The sequence below is a fragment of the Pipistrellus kuhlii genome, unplaced genomic scaffold, assembly GCF_014108245.1.
Source record: "Pipistrellus kuhlii isolate mPipKuh1 unplaced genomic scaffold, mPipKuh1.p scaffold_m20_p_34, whole genome shotgun sequence".
NCBI lineage: Eukaryota > Metazoa > Chordata > Mammalia > Chiroptera > Vespertilionidae > Pipistrellus > Pipistrellus kuhlii.
In genome coordinates, this window is record NW_023425534.1 from 4,259,606 (window position 1) to 4,279,312 (window position 19,707).

General features: G+C 37.9%; 1 protein-coding gene and 1 pseudogene across 11 annotated transcripts in view; both read left to right on the forward strand.

Annotated features, from left to right (window-relative positions):
- KIF1B (kinesin family member 1B) overlaps positions 1-19,707 on the forward strand; it is a 131,417-nt gene that overhangs the window by 47,765 nt on the left and 63,945 nt on the right. For 3 of the 11 annotated variants that reach the window (XM_045570604.1, XM_045570605.1, XM_045570607.1), the window contains exons 10-17: positions 32-49; positions 2,869-2,944; positions 3,551-3,629; positions 4,579-4,721; positions 5,866-5,907; positions 8,769-8,980; positions 15,700-15,779; positions 16,814-16,889. In XM_045570604.1, the coding sequence (XP_045426560.1) occupies positions 32-49; positions 2,869-2,944; positions 3,551-3,629; positions 4,579-4,721; positions 5,866-5,907; positions 8,769-8,980; positions 15,700-15,779; positions 16,814-16,889 (726 nt within the window). The remainder of the gene's footprint in view (positions 1-31; positions 50-2,868; positions 2,945-3,550; positions 3,630-4,578; positions 4,722-5,865; positions 5,908-8,768; positions 8,981-15,699; positions 15,780-16,813; positions 16,890-19,707) is intronic. The other 8 variants (XM_036461051.2, XM_036461049.2, XM_036461050.2 and 5 more) reach the window with 5 other exon arrangements.
- LOC118732091 lies at positions 17,722-17,849 on the forward strand (annotated as a pseudogene).

Consider the following 19,707-nt stretch of genomic DNA (forward strand, 5'->3'; position numbering starts at 1 on the left):
TCATTCTCTTTTTTAATGCTTTCATCTGTAGGATAACTGCACCAGCAAGGTATGGTGGGAGGCTGGTAAAAATGAACTAATAGCTGTGGAATCAGTTGTGATGATTTTGAATCCTCAGCAGGGTGTATGGCACATAAGTAGGAATGGCACTTTCAGAAAAAGTTTTTGTTTTTTGTTTCATGGCTCTGGAATTTAGAATTGCTTCACAGCAAAATTAATTTAGGGAACATGATGTACTTTGAAGAAGGAATTCAGAATAAGGGGAAAGAAAGTTGAGGAAGTTTCTACATTGTGTTATCTTGCAATATCTCTTCTAGTGATCTAAAGCAGTGGTTGCCAACTGGTGGTCCATGAACCACTGGTGGTCTGTGAGGTCCAAGTTTGGTTTCCACTGGTTTAAGGAAACCTTTGGAACAGCAGTCGCCAACTGGTGGTCCGTGAGGTCCAAAAGGTTGGTGTCTGCTGATCTAATGGACTGTCTCTTGAAGAGATCTATTAACCTCTCAAGCAGATGATGAAAGAAATTTCTTAAGGGTGCCATTCTAAAACATAGCTGGCTTCTTGGAATTATTTGTATATTTAAAAAATATATATATATTTTATTGATTTTTTACAGAGAGGAAGGGAGAGAGATAGAGAGCTAGAAACGTCGATGAGAGAAACATCGACCAGCTGCCTCCTGCACATCCCACACTGGGGATGTGCCCACAACCAACGTACATGCCCCTGACCAGAATCATTCCTGGGACCTTTCAGTCCGCAGACCAACGCTCAACCACTGAGCCAAACCGGTTTCGGCATGAATAAAACTTCTTAATGTAACTACTGAAGCACTGATTTTTTTAAATTATGGGTGTAAGACAGATGACATTTATATGTATAAGACAGCAAGTAGAGAAGAAATGGCTAAAATTCCAGGGTATTTTCAAATAGAAAAGATTGAAGTTCTATTTATGCATATTCATTTAGCTATTCCTTAATTTAACTTTATATTAAATTAAGGAATAGCTAAAAATAGAATATTTTAGGCAAAGTGAGCCTGCTTATTTTTAAGTATTGTTTGCAGTCATTGTAACTGCCTCGCTTTAAATCTTGCAGCATTTTCAGTACTAACCATAGGCAAAGTGGAGTGAGAGGTCTCGGGCCTCAAGAATTTTGTAGTGGAGTGAAAGTTCCATTAGGTTGTGAATGACTGAGGGGGTTTCAGTCTCCCTTCAGGTCTGTATAATTTAAAATCTGCTATTGGAAATGACTTTCTAATTGTTGGAATGTGTGTCAGTGAGGGTGGGATGAGATGGAGGGGATATTTTTTATAAGATGTGGAATTAAAGTACTGCTTGCCTACTTTCTTTCCTCCTCAACAAACCAGAGGTTAGCTCCTTAGTTTGCCTTTTCTGAATACCTGTGTTTTTACAAGAACTAGATCATCCTTAGTGTAATTTAACTCACTATACCTGGGATGGATTATAAAACTGCTCATTGCTGGGGAGATGTATATCAGCGAACCCTGGCATTCTCCTTAGTAGCTTAACTTATCACAGGTCATTAGTCAGCCAGCAGATACTAAAGTAGCTTTTATCTACAAAAACGTTTCTTTTCAAAGGATATAACTTCCTCCTTTGCAGCACTGGCTTTACATTGGTGCTTTTTGCTTCATTCTGTACTAATGAGAAGGGTAATGGAGAGAACAGTATAATAAACACTTCATATATAGAAAATGCATTTTTTAGTCTTCACAAGTTCAAGATTAGCAAATTATATTATTTCCTTAGATCTAATACTCTAACTCTACTGATTGCATTTATTTTGGGCATAATTTCCATCTAAAGAAACCAAATTGTATTGCTCTACAAGAGTTACTAGATATGTAACAGTCCACTTGATGATCTGGTGGTTGGACAAGTAAATGCATTAACTAAATGACTGGCTCCTACACATTTGGCCTGAAATGTACAGGATTTACATTCAACCCTCAGCAAAAGTAAAAAGTGCCGAGACCGGTTTGGCTCAATGGATAGAGCGTCGGCTTGGGGACTGAAGGGTCCCGGGTTCGATTCCGGTCAAGGGCATGTACCTTGGTTGCGGGCATATCCCCAGTAGGGGGTGTGCAAGAGGCAGCTGATCGATGACTCTCTCTCATCGATGTTTCTAACTCTCTATCTCTCTCCCTTCCTCTCTGTACAAAATCAATAAAATATATTAAAAAAAAAAAAAAAAAAAAAGTAAAAAGTAATATTTGAGATTGGGTATTAGATAATATTAAGGAGTTACTGTTAATTTTGTTAAGTGTGTAATGGTCATGCAGTTATGTTTTTTTAATCTTTCTCTGTTTGAGATTTGTACCTGAAGTATTTATAGGTGAAATGTTGGACTTCCTTTAAAACATTACCAGCTATAAAAGACATGACATGGACAGGATAATTGATAGTAGTAGTATGTTGATGTTTAATTTCCTTAATTTGGTCTTTGAACTGTAAAAGACCTTATCGGCTAAGGGCTTAGGTATAAAAAGGGCATGATGCAATTTACTCCAAAATATTTCAGGAGTAAAAAGTGTAGAATAGTGTTTGAGGGGTAATTTCAAAATATTGAAAATGGTTAAGAGCTGCATGATGAATATATGATAACTCGTATTACTCTTTAAACTGTTGTGTATGTTACACATTTTTCAAAATAAAATATAGAAAGAAACAATTACTTTATTACATGAGCTTTGGGGTATTGTGAAGAATTGAAGCTGTGAAGTGTTAAATTTCTACAGTGAGGGTTCTACTGTAATTTGATTTACTTGGGAATTTTAGGCGGTTTGTCTTTCATGTGATGTTTTCCTCCTTAGCAACACTAAAACCATTTCTTTCTGTTTAATAGAGTAAGAAGAAGAAGAAAACTGATTTTATTCCCTACAGGGATTCTGTGCTTACTTGGCTCCTTCGAGAAAATCTAGGTATGTTGAACACTGGTAAGCTGGTTGGATTTGCACACCTTTATTTAAACCAGGGTTTTCTCCCCTGAATCATTGACTTCCAGTAATAAACTGTGAAGTAGTTGTCTTCTTCTCTGCACACCTGCTTCAAAATATTACTCCTCTTCCTCTTTGAAAGCTTCATGTTCCTTTGAGGTATACACAGTGAGATATAACCAACCCTTACTCGTTTTTGTTGATGTCTTAGGACCTTCAGTCACTGTTTCTTTAGCCCTTTTCCCTCCTTGATGAGGAGGAGAGAGAAATCAGCTGTACCAAGCAATGCTGATAGAAGGAAGAGGCTGAGAATGGCCTTTTGGGCCGTCCACGTCACCAGTAACATTCACATCGCCAAGAGCAACTTTGGTGAACTGGCTGAGGTCTTGATCGGTGTGGGAAGAGGGAAGGTAGACATAGTAGATCCAGACACCAAGATTTGAGTACAGTGCCTGACAGGGGGACATTCAACAAGTTTATTGACTTTTGATTAAATCTTAGGATCTAAGGTTTTGCTGTCTGATCTGATACATTCAATAAAATTTTTCTAAAATGAGAGTGATTTAAGATAATCATGATTCATCTTTTTAGGTGGCAATTCTCGGACTGCAATGGTTGCTGCTCTGAGCCCAGCAGATATCAACTATGATGAAACTTTGAGCACTCTGAGGTACTCCAATTTGATCCCAATAGCTTAGAATAGTGGTCGGCAAACTCATTAGTCAACAGAGCCAAATATTAACAGTACAACGATTGAAATTTCTTTTGAGAGCCATATTTTTTAAACTTAAACTTCTAACGCCACTTCTTCAAAATAGACTTGCCAGGCCATGGTATTTTGTGGAAGAGCTACACTCAAGGGGCCAAAGAGCCTCATGTGGCTTGCGAGCCGCAGTTTGCCGACCACTGGCTTAGAAGAACACACTGCCACATTAAGACATTTTGTTAGGCCATGCATATTCTTATAGGTAGTCATTTATGTACGTGATGATCCAGCCTTCTCATAATAGGGAAAATGTGAAGAGAAGGAGACTCTTATTATAATAGAATTGACCTATGGTTTATGGTTTTCGGTTTCATTGAGAAAGGAAAAACATTTTCATAGGAAAAATATTAATATTGTTCAAATTAGATTTTTGGATAACTATTAGATAATAGTGAAAGTTTTTAAATAATATTCATATTCATAAAAAGAAGTGTCCCTTGTGGTTTTTGTCATTATAGAAATGCTTAAGTTTAAAAAAGTAATATAGTTAAGACTACATGTACCATTTAAAAAATTAGTGGAAGAATGTTTACTAATAGAGTATTTCTAAATATGAATAAGTTTCATTATTTTAATCCCAAACTTCCTACTCTTCTGTCATTAAACACACTGATATAATGAAAAGGAACACTTACAGTCTGACTAATCAGTTTTGAGTCCTTTCTCTGGTATTTATTTCTTTTGTGATCTTGAGAAAATCACTTAAATTTATCTGAGCCTTTTTCTTCTTCTTTATAAGGTATTATAAAACTTTATAATGGTATGTTAAAAAAGAAAAAAAGAAAGAAAGAAAGGTATGTTATGAAAAGTAGAGCATTTGAAGAATGGTAAAAATGAGTCTTTTTGGATCTAGATATGCAGATCGTGCAAAACAAATTAAATGCAATGCTGTTATCAATGAAGACCCCAATGCCAAGCTCGTCCGTGAATTAAAGGAGGAGGTGACACGACTTAAGGACCTTCTTCGTGCTCAGGGACTGGGTGATATCATTGATAGTAAGTGAATTCAGGACCCAATCTAATCCTTTTCTCTTCAGGGCTCTTAAAGGAACTTGATGGAGCTAGATGGTAGGGAAAGGTTTTTTTGTTTTTTGTTTTTCTTTTTTTTTATGTGTTTATTGATTTTTAGAAAGAGAGGAAGGGAGGGAAGGGAGAGATAGAAAGAAACATCAATGAAAAGGATCAAAGATCTGCTACCTCCTGCATGCCCCCTCCTGGGGATCAATCCCAAGACCCCAGGCATGTGTCCTGACCAGGAATCGAACTCTTGGGTCCTGGGTCAACACTCAACTGCTGAGCCCACCAGCCAGACTGTTTTTTCCTTAACTTCTTTAAAAAAAACAAAAAAAAAACAATGAAAATTATCTCAGAAGTTTTTTATATAGTATGTACCAGGATATCCATTTGAACTCATGAAATTAATTTTTCATGAATATATCACTGCTTGTATTTTTGTTAGGTTTCTGTTTTAGATCAGCAATGGGATTTATTTGAAACATAAAGCTATTCTCACTGAGAAACTAATTCATAAAAATATTACTTGAAATTTTTGTTTTTGTGTTACAGGTTTCTCTGGGTTAATATAATAGCAGTGACATATGTATGAATGCTCCCCACTCTATTCCCTATGAACATATGAAGGGGAAAATATTTAATTGCTCTCAAGTTCAAGAATTAGACTTCCAGAGAATGTTGTCTTACAGTATTGTCTTAAAATGAATCTAATTTTAATGTAATTCATTGGTCTTAAAATGAATCTACTTATGTCTGATTAGGCATTATGCCTAATCAGAAGTTCTCTTGAGTGAGTTAACTGGATTATTCAGGGTGAATAGCATTTGGTTTTATTTAATAGAGCATATTTATGGTGTGTGTTTTTTAGTGTAAAATTAATATTACATTATTTGGAATTCTAATAAGATTTTTCAAGGCCTCTTCTGATTTTCTAGTTTAGTTTGTCTTACTGATTAGCCTGATTAGCATGTAATTTTAGATGAATATAGTTTGTAAAGTGATAATATAATTCTGTGTTAATATTTTCATCTCCCCAAATGCCAAAATACTGCTCTGTTCCCTCTCTGTGTCACTGCTGAACCTGAACTTTGATCCTTCTTGTATTTTCCCTCCTGCTTACCTTCAGTTGATCCATTGATCGATGATTACACTGGAAGTGGAGGCAAATGTGTGTATTTCATGTATTGGTCATTCCCAGTACTCTGCTAGCTGCTTCTGCTGGATTAACCTAAAATGAGCTTTGCATGCCAGCAGTTCTAACAGTGAAATCCCAGACAGAGCGTACTGTGCGTAGATCCAGAAATGATCCAGTTTTGCCCTTCTACATTTAGCAAAGCAATCTCTGCTGCATTTCATTTTGTGTCTTGAATAAAGTTGAGAGGCTAAAGAATCTCATGTTGCTTCTACCCTTCAGTGTTTCTACTTATGTAATTAAACTGAATCCAGAGTCATAGATGATAATAGTAGTGACAGCAGCTCACGCTTATGAAGTGTATATAATGTGTCAGGCCCTGTTCTGGTACCTTGGATATATTATCTCAATCCTGTCAATAACTTAAAAGGTCCCATTATGTCCATTGTACCAATGAGGACACTGTTACCCGGAGTGGTTTGTTGGCTGTTCAGATCCGATGGTTTCTGTGTGGTCAGGTTGGGTAGTGTAACTCAGAGCCCTTGCTTTTAATCATTATTACACCTTTTTGCTCTTAATATCCTTCAAATCTGATTATTTAATAGGAAAATCCTTTTTACTTAGCTGTGTAATTGTTAGGTTTAGTGTTTATATAATTAATTGAAAATAGTCGCTTCCAGTTGGGAAGTCTCTGTGATTGAGCAGCTCTGTGACTGTTGGATTAGCATTCACCCTGGATTAGGCTAAATTGGCTTCCTCCCTATCTTGGGCCTCAGCTTGCTTGATAGTTAGGTAAATTCTTTTATTTTCTTTTTCATGAATTGCAAATTAAATTTTAAAAACTTATGTGAATGAAATTTGTGATGAAATGAGGATATTTTTTAAAGGATTGCAGATTAATCTTCCCATATGTGTTATAAATTGGTGAGGAAATAATTTCTTACCCTTTTAAGATAGTTTATCAAGTTTATTGATTTGTTGGCTTGACAGTCAGTGAGGAAACCCATAAGAGAAACCACATGTAGCCCTGGCCGCTGTGACAAAGTTAGGCCTTGAGGACACTAGATGTTCTGATTCAGAGTGGCTCTTGGACTGGACGGCTCTGTCTGAGATTTCCAAGCTGACCGACACGGTGTGGGAAAAACACCTCTTGTTCTCGCTCTTGTGCTCCCGAGGTGCTGCCAGCTTGTGGCCTCGCTTTTCCTGAGCAGCTGTGGCTTCTCCCTGAAAACTGTGCATGACTTAAATTCTAATTCCGTACCGTGCAGGAAAGCAGCCTGACCACTTCTGAATTTCCATTTCCATCTACTACACTTAATTCCTTTTAGGGCCTGCATGTGTCCAAGGACTTTCTAACCCCGCCCTTCCTCTTCCCCACCTTGCTGCCATCACCTGATGGCTAATTCTTTCGCTGCGGTTCCTATCCTTTTAAAACTTGCTTGTTTTCCTGTGCTCTATATTTGCAGATGGTGGTTTTCAAACTGTCTTGAAGCAACTGCTAGTTTTAAGGCGTTTCAATCTAATTTGATTAATTAGACATGAATAGGCCAGAAAGAACTTGTTTTTTTTTAACTCTTTGTATTAACTCATATTCTTTTTTTTATATATATATATATTTTTTGATTTTTGTACAGAGAGGAAGGGAGAGAGAGAGAGTTAGAAACATCGATGAGAGAGAGAGTCATCTATCAGCTGCCTCTTGCACACCCCCTACTAGGGATAGGCCCGCAACCAAGGTACATGCCTCTGACCGGAATCGAACCTGGGACCTTTCAGTCCCCAAGCCGACGCTCTATCCATTGAGCCAAACCGGTTTTGGCTTAACTCATATTCTTTAAGGAAAACTTAGTTTTTATATGAATTTTAAGCAATGTAGATTTTCTCAAATTTAAAAATGAGCTAATTTAAAATTGGAATGCAACAATACCTATGATTTTTTTTCTGGTGTCTATTTGAGAAGGATGATTAATAAAGAAAAGTACAACCAGCAAATTATTGAACTTAGTTGTTTGTGGCTCATTTGCCAAAACTAAGTTTAAAAGCAAAATCTCTAGCTCTATTGAAAACTTTAGTAAATTAAAGTGTGTCCCTAAAACTTGCATTTCATACTGGGAACTTGGCTTACAATGAATGACTCATGGTCATACTTTTAGGAAAAGTGAGAGTCTTACTTAGCATACACTCAGACGTAATTTTTGCGTGCTCTAATAGATTAATGTACACATACTAATTGCTCTTCCTTGTTAAGGCAAGCAATCAGCCTTAAGTTCTTAACCAGGACTTAGACAAAATTCCTGTCATTTCTACAATTACCTCTCCTATTTTTAAAAAATGATGTATTTAAAAAATTCTTTTTAGCATATTGAAATGTTCCTAAACAACGGACACTATAAGTATTCATATTTTTGTTTTAACTGTGACATTTTTGGGGGAATTTTTGCTGAATGCTATAAAGAACTGAGCCTGGCTGATATGCATTATTGATAAACAAGTGATCATCTCTTTTCCCTTACTGTGACAAACTATTGGGATTTACAGGTAGTGTAAATGTGAGGCATTGCAGATTTGGAGCCACAGAAGGAATAGAAAGGAGAATGCCTAAGCATTATCCTTTGAGTCCCAACCTGATACAACATTAACCATGCTGTAATTTTTTAGTTTCCAAATTCAGAATTGGTTCTTAACGTTTAGGATACCAGTGTAAAGACAGACATGTTTTAGAACTGCCATCTAGAACAGGTGCAACTTGTTTTTGTATGATAACATGTCTTTGTCTTGGCACTTTAATGCTTTCCTTTCTTACACGGGTGTTCCTTCCTGTTTTTGTTTTTTTCCTCTTTCTCTGTTCCTTTCCCTTTCTTCTACTTTTTCTGCCTTCCCTTCTGTCTGTCTCCCAGATCTGAAAGATTTTCAGAACAATAAGCATAGATATTTGCTAGCCTCTGAGAATCAACGCCCTGGCAATTTTTCCACAGCATCCATGGGGTCCCTTACTTCATCTTCATCTTCCTGCTCACTCAGTAGTCAGGTGGGCTTAACATCTGTGACCAGCATTCAGGAGAGGATCATGTCTACCCCTGGAGGGGAAGAAGCCATCGAACGTCTAAAGGTGAGTAACCATTTAGGCTAAATGAAAATATTTATGTAGTTCCACAAGGCCGAATTGGAATTGAAAACCACTGAGATTTTGGTTCAGCATGTGGGAGAACTTTAACTTTTTCAGATATCCTGAAAATGGAATTTGCTACTTTGTAGGATAATTAATTTCTGTTCACCAGAATGCTTGGCTCTGACCTGGCCAGGCAGAGTGGAGAGATTCAAGGGCAGATCGTAGGCTGGCCATGCAAAGTAACTGATAAGTACATAGGTATGACCATTAGTTCTGAGGTAGTTTGTAAGTCAATGAACTTGTTTAGTTAGAAATTTAGTTGGAGACTAATTAATTGGTTGAAAACAATTTGATGTGGAGCCATGCATTTATTTAGTAAAACAAATATTCAATCAAAAGAAAGTTTGCACATTGGAGTAGGTATGTATCAGGTTTAGTCAGAGACACATGAAGTGGCATCTTTTGGAAGTCCATAGAAAGTCTGGAAACCTGGTGGTCACTGCTGTGGAAGGCTGCCACCTCCTGTGCACTCACTCCCTCTCCCTCTGCCACTTTCCTGTGCAGGTCCTGCCCTGGCACTCAGCTTACTTTCCCAGTCTATTGCTGGCTCGGTCAGGTCTTGCTTGCCTCTCTCCATGAATGTGGAAGTGAGGAGCAGCAGTCTTCTGACCATGGGTTCCTCCTCCCCCCTCAGTGCCTACAGTGAGAGCAGACAGTTGTCCCCTGTGGTGCCACCCTTCAAATCACTGTGACAGCATCACAGATGCGTTTTCTTTCCTTGCTTGTCACCCCCAGGATCATGGTTTGATTCATATCTTTTGGCCTTTGTGTTCAGAAGTGCCAGGGTAGGGAAAACCAGGAGTGTGAAGAAACTGGTTAAGGAGCTGGGAAGTTGCCCTCATGCTGCCAGCTAATAATAGTCCTCTGCATCCACCACTGCTGCCCATTCAAGGACCGGGAGAGCAGTGACACTGACAGATTAACGATTGAAAAGGTTTGCTCACATTTTCACCGCTAAGAGGAATTAAGCTTGATAATTGAAGATGTCAAATGCTTCCTTTTCGGTTTTCAGGTGAGGCTGAGAAAGATTTAACATAAAGAATGGCCTTCTGCTTCTTAATCAGCCTACCTTCCCCCTGGCCATTTTACTCCTAAAATAATGTGCTTTGGAAACCAAAGTAATGATCTTGTATCTTCCTTGAGAGCATGTTAGTGGAAAGTGGCAGAGGGAGAGGGAGTGAGAAGTCTTTTCATGTTGCCAAGTGAAGAGTAATTTCTGCTGTTGTGAAATTGACTTTGACATGTTACTGAGGTCTGGAGCAAAGCCCTGGGAAGAAGGCTTTCCTCACGTGTCTTTTTGTGTAATTTTATCGCGTAGGCCTCAGGGACAGGGGCTGTGCAGGGCCACCGTGGGATTGTGGGGTCTGTGGGAGGGCAGAGGGAAGTCTCCCACTTACTATTGAATATAAAATGTGCTTTTTATTTGGGATTTTTGAGCCTTACTATTTGCTTATGAAAGCCTTAGTGCACTGATGAGATTACACCTTCCTTGAACGTACATCTTGGTGTAAAAGAAGAAATTCTTCCTAACTGCCAAGTGGGTCCAACTGAAAATAATGTTGAATGTCAGACTCTGAGAATTAGATCGTCCAGTGTTTTCCAAATAGTTTATAAGGAATAACACTGCCATTATTCTGGGAACCTTCCCCCCAACCTCCCTACTTCCCACCAAAAACAAAACAAAACAAAACAAAACTGCATTCTTCGTTGTAATGATCCTGTAAGCCAACATAAACGAAATCTTCCATCTTCCCTACCTTTAGGAAGTAGCTTCTTTGCATTCCATCTTGAGTTTTTAATGTAGCGTGGTAGTTCACTGAAGCTAAGTGCCTGAATTCTGCTCTTGTTCTGTGAATGGGGAGCATTCCATTCTGGCAGACCTGCATTTCAATGCTGTAGGCAGATTACTTCTTGCATCCACAGAAGGCAGTGTTTGTATGATAGAAATGCTTGAGAATTCCTCATTTTTGGGTTATTTCATTGTTGAGTGTGAAGGAGCTGCGTTCCTAAGACATGACACTGTAGAATAAAAATACTGTAATGGGAAACAGTAATAGAGGGGTCAATTCATTTTCCCAACATTCTATTTCCCTTTGCTTCTTAAAAAACATGATCATGTTGCTACTGCATTGTTCATTGAATAGTCTGTTTTCATATGGAGAGGTCTGTCCATGTTACGCCATCATAAACACCTGAGCCCTTCATAAATGTCTCTGGCAAAACAGAAAGGCATGTAGTTGCTTTCAGTTTTTAGTTGAAACTGAGTTGAAATGTACGTAATCTCGATTTAATTCCTATTCAGAAAATTTTCAAAGATGTAGCCATAGTCATTGTGTGGTGACAATGGCGTTTATTTATTAGTCTGACATCAGAGTGAGTGCCATTGCTTAGGCTTAGACTATAAATATCAGCAAATATCCATTACAGAAGCATGCAAGGGCTAATGCTGTGCTAGGCAGCCCAAGGCCCATACTTGGAACTCACTTATGAAGCATGCTGTGTTCAGTACAGTGAAACCTCAGCATCTGATGGCTTCAAGGAATGTTTCATGGATAAGCACTAAACTTTTAAATGTCAGAATTCAAGCTAGTTTTTTTCCATGGAAATCTTTCTGACTTGATGGATTTCTCTGCCACCATAACTGAATCATGGTGAGGAGATTAAATTGTGTTTAGCCAGCCTTGGCCGGTGTTTCTCCGTGGTTAGAGCGTCAGTCCATGCACCTGGAGGACCGTGGATTTGATTCCAGATCAAGGGCACGTACCTGGGTTGCAAGTTCCATCCCCAACTATCAGGGTGTATACGGGAGGCAACTAATCCATGTGTCTTTCTCACATAGATGCTTCTCTCTCTCTCTCTCTCTCTCTCTCTCTCTCTCTCTCTCTCTCTCTCTCTCTCTCTCTCTCTCTCTCTCTCTCTGCCTTCCCTTCCAGTCTCTTAAAAAAAAAAATCAATGGAAAAATATTCTCGGGTGAGGATTGACAAAACAAAACAAAAAAAATTTGTATTGAGCCATATAAACATAATTATTAACCAGTGCTGTACACATAGCTAGACATATGTGATGTGACAGTAAAGTTGAATGACACCTAAGCCCAGCATTCCTTGGAACTTAAAAAAAGTTCCTGATGTCACTCTGCTTTTCGGCATTTCTTTATGTGTAGTACCTGTAGGAAGGAAGGACCTTTTAAAGATTTGTCTTCTCAGCTCCTCATTGCTTAGCTGTGAATCCTCAGTTTAATCTTAAATTAGACTTCTAGAGTGGGTTGTGGGCAGACTGGACACCAGTGTGCCAGGCCTGCCTGTAGAGTGAGTTGATGACTCAGAGACTGAAAGCTGTCTTCCTGTGGGCATCTCTATTTTATTCATACTGTTTGTTACTCAGGCTTGAAGAAAGGATATCCTTCACCCTTTATTAAATAATTTATAGTGGGCATTGTTAGAATATTTTATTTAAAGTCTATCGATTCTGCCTTGGACCTGGCTCAGGAAGAATTGCGTCCTCCAGTTAATTGTTTAGTTTCTTTGATCCTCAGTTTCTTTATCCTTAGAATGATTCTGGAAAAAAATGGTTTCCTAGCACTGAAGTTTTGTTAATATGATACTCAATAGCATTTTCTGTAATCTTTTTTCAGAGTTTAAAAAAATAGCATTCTAAACAATATAAACAATACAACTTGAAGCTGTATTGAAAAATAAAGTAGTACCTTCCTCAGCTTACTCATTACATCTTTTTCTACATAGAGATCATCTTTTGATTTACCCTCCAGGTGGGAAGTAAAATTAGAGAGGTCACTTTAGAGTTGGCAGCAAAATGATAGTAAGAGGATTTCTAGACAATAATTTTGCTTCCTTAGGGTGAGTTTACAGTTGCCCCAAAATATAGCCAGAAAAACCTCTGCTCTGACATGATCTTTTTTGAAAATCAACTAGGAAAACAAACTGTTTCATGGGTCACTTTTTATTCCACAGCAAACATCAGTGCTCATGGGCCACGCGGTGTATACTGAGCACTAGTGGAAGTGCTCTGGTTTGGTCAGGGGCATCATATTCTGCTTTGTTTAAGTTGTCAGTGTGAGAATGTAATCGCTTTTACCTGCTATCGTTAATAAACCTTAATGTCATACAGATAGGTGCCAGCTTGTCTTGTACTTGCCCTTTTGCAGTCATTTGCAGAAGCATTTAACACTACCCGGTTAGAGTTGTAGAATAGCTTTTGTGATGCTTTATAGACACACTGTTGACCGCTTGCTACCTGGCATCCTTTCCTGGCTATCTTATTACTTGCCAGAATTGTATGTTTTTTTTCTTAGTTGCTGGCCCTCTATCGTGGCGTGTTGGTTCTTCCTCACTTAGCTTTGGATTGACACATGCATTGCAGTATTAGCCATTCCTGTTAGAGAACTGTGTAGAGAAGCCGTTCAGGTGGTTCTCAGCCTATGCATGTGTGGAGGGTTATTGAGAGCCAATTGGATGGCTTTGTCTCTTTTCTTCAGGCCCTCCCGGCTCCCTGCAGACTTGTTCTAACTGAACTGACTCTTTTCTTTCCCGAAAGTGCACCTCCTACGTGGCCCCCTGTGTATCAACCTTACTGATGCCCACGCCAGTTCTGAGTGTTACCAGTTTTGCTCTTTGCCTAGCTTAGCTAGTTGTAGCAGTTGTTATTGTCCTTCTTTTTCTTCTCCTTCTCCATCATCATCATCATCATCATCATCATCATCATCATCACAATCATCATCTCCATTGTGCTCTCCAGTTCATTTCTCCTGACTCCTGCTCTCCTTTGCTTTTTCAGCTGCTGCCTTGATTCTTTAATCTTGGCTGTTTTACCTGGCCACGTGCAAATGCCAGACACCTGGGGTATATTGTATTACATATTCACAGTTTCTTTCTGTGTAATTACGTTTTGGGATCCCAGAGGCTTCTTATAATAGCCTATTAAATGAATCATACTATTTTGTGAACTATTAAGACTTTTTATCCTTAATCACTATCACTATTATCATCACAGTGTCATTATCTTATCATTATTATCCTCATCATCTAACTTGCTCATCTTGTCCCCATGATAGCATTTTCTCCGTCTTCTACTTATGCTCATCTCCCATTTTCGTACTTGCTCTTCCTCCTTTAGTCATTCCTACTGTCCTTCATTCATTGATACGAGCATCACTCAGCCTTGCCTCACCCACTCAGCACTTCTGTTCCAGCACTTAACACACAGCTCTGTTGTTCTCTTGTCCATACGCATTCACAGTCCTTGAACATGCTGCTCTAGCCACGCTGTTGTTCCTGGAAAATTCCAGGCATTTCCCACCTGTTCCCTCATATATGCATTTGGCAGCTCCTGCTCACATAGGATCTTGTCAATGAGTCCTGTCCTGACAAGCCCACTCCACACTGCTCCCTCACTACCCCTCCCCGACATTCTTTCCCTTCCTGGCTTTGTTTTTCTCCAAAGCACTTACTACAGTCTGCTGTATGATTATATTTGACTTATTGGCTATAATTGATTGTTTCAATCTCATTATTAAAATGAAAGTCTCATAAAGCAGGGAGGGATTTTGTTCCCTTCCATACCCCTAGTTGTCTAGAATAGGGCTTGGCATTAAGTGGGGTTATACATATTTACTGAATGAACTCATCATTAGTTACTTCTCTCCTTTTCCTTGGTATACAGTAAACTCCTTAAGAGCAGGAAAGTTGTTTTATTTCTTATTTTTTTGCGTATACAAAACACTCAGCAAGAAATTAGGAAGTTGTCACTCAGCGGCAAAATGCTTTCAGTTGCAATTAATACTAAGCCTTTATATATTGGCCATTGGTTTGTATTCAGAAGATATTGTGTGGTGGGGGAGGAAAAATGTTTTTCCTTCTAATGTGGGCCCTGTAACAAAAGGCAGGTTAATAAGAGAAAAGCATACAATTTATTTAACAAAAGTTTGACATGACACAGGAGTCTTCATAAGAAGTGTTAAACCAAAGCATTAAGTTTGATGAAAAGTGAAAAGTTGTGGGGAAATGTGATAGGGCAAAGGGGTGTGAGCTAAAACTAGGAAACGGGGAAACTTATCAAGGACTGTTTGTTCAGATTCCTCTTGGCGTTCCTCTGTCTCTGGAAGCGTGGTGCTCCTTTCCTCGAGGAAGCTCTAGAATCTGCTTCAGGATATCAGAGTCTTTCCTCCATACACCATTTTTTCACATTACTTCAGCTCACAATAATTAGTATGCCAAGACGCCATGTTTTTGGGGAGCATGTTCTGAACCCCATCAGTGTTATGGCAAAATAGTGAAACAAAAGCAATTAATACCTTTGGGAACTTTATTCTTTTGTAGAAGCTATCTCAGAAATAGTGCCTTTCATATTGGGGTGTTACTATTACTCTTTCCTCTACACACACACACACACACACACACACACGCACACTATTAAGGTATTTTTATTAGGATTTAAAAAAATTCGTATATCTGGGACTGATTTAGTGTTAAGTCTGGTCTTTATGATTCTTTTTTTTAAATATATATTTAGAAAGGAAAAAGTGTTATATTAGATTCTGCCTCATGTTCTCAAAGGACATCATCTGCTTCTTGCTGTCCTTCCTACACATGCTATGCTAAATTATGAGACTGCCACTTTAACTGTGGACTTCCTCCTGTAGGAATCAGAGAAGATCATTGCTGAGTTGAATGAAACGTGGGAAGAGAAGCTGCGTAAAACAGAGGCCATCAGAATGGAAAGGTCAGGAGGTTAAATTCTGGGAAGTGTCTAAATTTTCTAAGGAATTTTGATTACTTTTATAATAAGAAAAAACAAAATAGAAGTTAAAAACAAAGAACTTTCTATCCTAAAACAAAAAATAAATTTGGCTGGGGACGTATGGCCAGTTGAATTTATACTTTGAAATAAAATTCACATGTTTAAATGTTCTCTAGGAAATCATGGTGCTTTAGTAGTTATCTTACTGCATGTTACTGGGTATCCATATAAAAATGGAAGATATTGGGGAATAAAGTTTTTAATTTGCAAGGAGATTGCCCAGATTTATAAAGCTATTCTGATTATTGTCTTTCAAAGTTTTATAGAAACTCTTGGTAAGAAATGAAGGAGTTTAACTTGCAAACTTTTAAATTCCCTATTCTATCTCTAACCTGGATGTGAACATTACCCAAAATAATACTTTTGGTATTGTAATAAATATACATTTTTTAAATGTTTGTCTTTTCTCATCATAGAAATTAGGCAGAAGTAAGTTTTAATGTATCGATACAGTAAATGTATCAATTAGAACTTTCTTACTTAATATAGAAATTTTAAGCTAGAATTATTGAACCAATATCATTTTGAACATGGCAACATACCATTCAAGAAAAATCAAGTTCATAGACAATACTCCATCTATCAAAGTTTCTTTCTGATTGCTTTCCTAGATTTTGAAGAAGTGGTTGAGTCTTATGTTGAGCCTAAAGGAATATCTCTTTCTTTTTTATACAAATAAACATTATGAATTATTGTCTACCTCTAATGTGAAATGAGACAGAGTTCTTATTTAGGTGAAGATAACTTTATCTAATAGAAAAATATAATTTATTTAGTATGTGCTCTTTCTCTGAAAAATAATTTCTCTAATGATGAGATAAGCAGATTTTTTCACATGTATTACTGACTTTAAACAGGGACAATTGTTTTTGCTTTGCTTTATTTTCCAGTTCATATTAAAGTGATTTAATTGGCATTTTGGTATTAGAATTCTGATGTGATTTTGTTTTTTCTAGAGAGGCCTTGTTGGCTGAGATGGGAGTTGCCATTCGGGAAGATGGAGGAACTCTGGGGGTTTTCTCACCTAAAAAGGTAGGAAATACTGTTGTGAAACTCAACCAACAGAAATTTTTTGTTTGTCTACTCACCCGGGTGCTTCATGTCTTTTGGGCTGGCCCCTCAAAGCGCCCACTCCTTTTTTTTAATCTTGAGACTTGGCTTGCTTAATTTCAGATATTTCTAATTTCATCTTACAATCTATTATGTTTATGGTTTACAAAATAAAACTCAAGGCAATAAATCTGTACCTTTTGGTCAAGATTCAGCATGTTTAATCTTCCTTATTGCTGCTTTCTCTTAAAGGCCCAGCCTAACATAGCACCCCTTGCTTCTGTTGGCTACTCTTTCTGTGTAGATTTTTCCCACAGATGCTGGCAACCCTTATTTATAACTCTCTAGAAGCAATTCCAGCTGTTCAGGTTTGTTTAGAAAAATAACCGCTTTAGTGAGCTTCTACAGTTTGTGTTATAGATAACAGTGTACTGAGCAAAGCAATTCCTGTCCTCGTCCTTCTAGCCTCTGCTCCTTTACCAGTTACAAAAAAGGACTCCAGTAATTACCTTCCTACTTCCATAATCATAGTTATGAAGTAGTAGATACCTTTTAGTTAATTAAAATAGTAAGGTGTGTTGTTTGTTGTTGTTTTTACCAAGTTGCTTCTTAGTTGTTGTTTGTATTGCCTAAGGTCAGTGATTTTCAGCTTACAGGTTTTTCCTTCAGTAAGACATTATTTATTCAGATATGATACTTAGGATTATAGAGGTTAGCAGTTATAGGTTCGCTAGTATTTAGAGTGTGCCTTTCATCTCTCTATATCTTTATATACACAACACATGTAGGTATTTAAGGATATTTTATATCTTTTAACATTAAGAACTGTGATTATCCACCCATGACAAGCACTGGCCCAGAAGGCTGCCACAGAAACACTGTGGCTCATGGGCCCTGATCCTCTTTCCTGGGCCTCAGGGATAAATTTGGCTATAGACATAAAAAAAGAACGGTGATTATAGCTGATACCTGTTTGGCTCAGTGGATAGAGCATTGGCCTGCGGACTGAGGGGTCCCAGGTTCCATTCCAGTCAAGGGCATGTGCCCGAGTTGTGGGCTGGACCCCCAGTATGGGGTGTGCAGGAGGTACCTAGCTGATCGATGTTTCTCTCTCATCAATGTTTTTAGCTCTCTGTCCCTCTCTGTAAAAAAATCAATAAAATATGTATTTTTTTTTTAAAAAAAGAACTGTGATTATATAACATCTTGTAAATATATGGTATTTAACACAAATCATAAATAACTTAAGTTTTGTGATATAAACAGCATAGAATTCCAAACTGGCAGCTCTGTTTTAAAACCTTTTTCTTACTTTACTTTTACCCATCCTGCTTTAGCTTTCTGGACTTCCTCAGGACACTGTCCATATCCAAATTCAGTGTCAGAACCTGTTTCTGATGTGTTAACGTGATTGTGGTAATCATTACTCAATGTGTGCATTTATAAAATTGACACATTGTACACCTTTTAAAAATCACATTCAACTAAATAAATACAATTATTACCTGTCAGTCATACCTCAGTAAAACTGGGAGGAATTCCTTTAAGACAAGAAAAGAAAAAAAGGAAAACCTATTTCAGAGATTTCCTTTTTTCTTAGACCAGTGTCACGATGAGCCCTGGAGTTCCGCCTAAAGAGGCCCTTGACTCTCTCAAACCAGCGAGCTTCCAAATTGCAGCGGAACATCTAGCTGAGAAGATGTAGAGGGTTTTCTAATTTATTTTTAATCGTCTTTTCCAGTTCCTTTCTTAACCCTCTCCTCTGACTCTTCTTTCATTTTTTCACATTTGCTGATACTCTCTTGGGTAGATTTTGACCCCAACACCTTGTGACTTATTTTTGGATCCCAATGAGATATTTTCACCAAAGAAGGTTGGTTTTTAAAAGATTTTAGAAATATAGCTGGGACCGGTTTGGCTCAATGGATAGAGTGTCGGCTTGGGGACTGAAGGGCCCCGGGGTTCGATTCCGGTCAAGGGCATGTACCTTGGTTGCGGGCATATCCCCAGTAGGGGGTGTGCAAGAGGCAGCTGATCGATGACTCTCTCTCATCGATGTTTCTAACTATCTATCTCCTTTCCTCTCTGTACAAAAATCAATAAAATATATTTTAAATAAATAAATAAAAGATTTTAGAAATATAGAGTTAGATGAGAATTTTTACATGATTTGTGTATTATTTGAATGTTAGTAATTTTAATTTCTTCTTTAAAGTATAGACTAATTAATAAACTAAAGATAATAACAGACCATGAAGAACTGCTGAAAATTCCAGAGGGAGATGATGGGAATGCGGGGACTGTTTATTCCATGTGATCTTACTTATATGTGGAATCTGAAAAAAACACACACTAAACTTATCAATACAGAGAACAGATTGGTGGTGGGGGACATTTTTATAAAGCAAATGAAAAATTAAATATTTATTGGGATTGTAGGGGAGGGAAAATAATTTTTCCTCTATCCTTCTGACTTCTTGGCTGAAAGCCCCGTAATAAAAGACAAATAGATTAACAAGAGAAAAACAAATAGAAGTTTATTAACATGTCTGCCTTATGTATATATGGGAGATACCCAGGGGAAATTGACTAACGCCTTGATGTGGCTTAGAGTTCAGACGTACTAGTAGATATTAGTAGGGAAGGAAGAGGGAAGATAGACCTCTTTGGGAGAGGAAATGGATTTTAGGATCCTTAGAAGAGTTGATGGGATGTGTGGTAGCCAGTGTGTGACAGTCAGTCTGGGTGTGATGTTGACTTCTGGCTTCCTCTCCTGCGGTAAGAGTCCACCTTCCCTTTA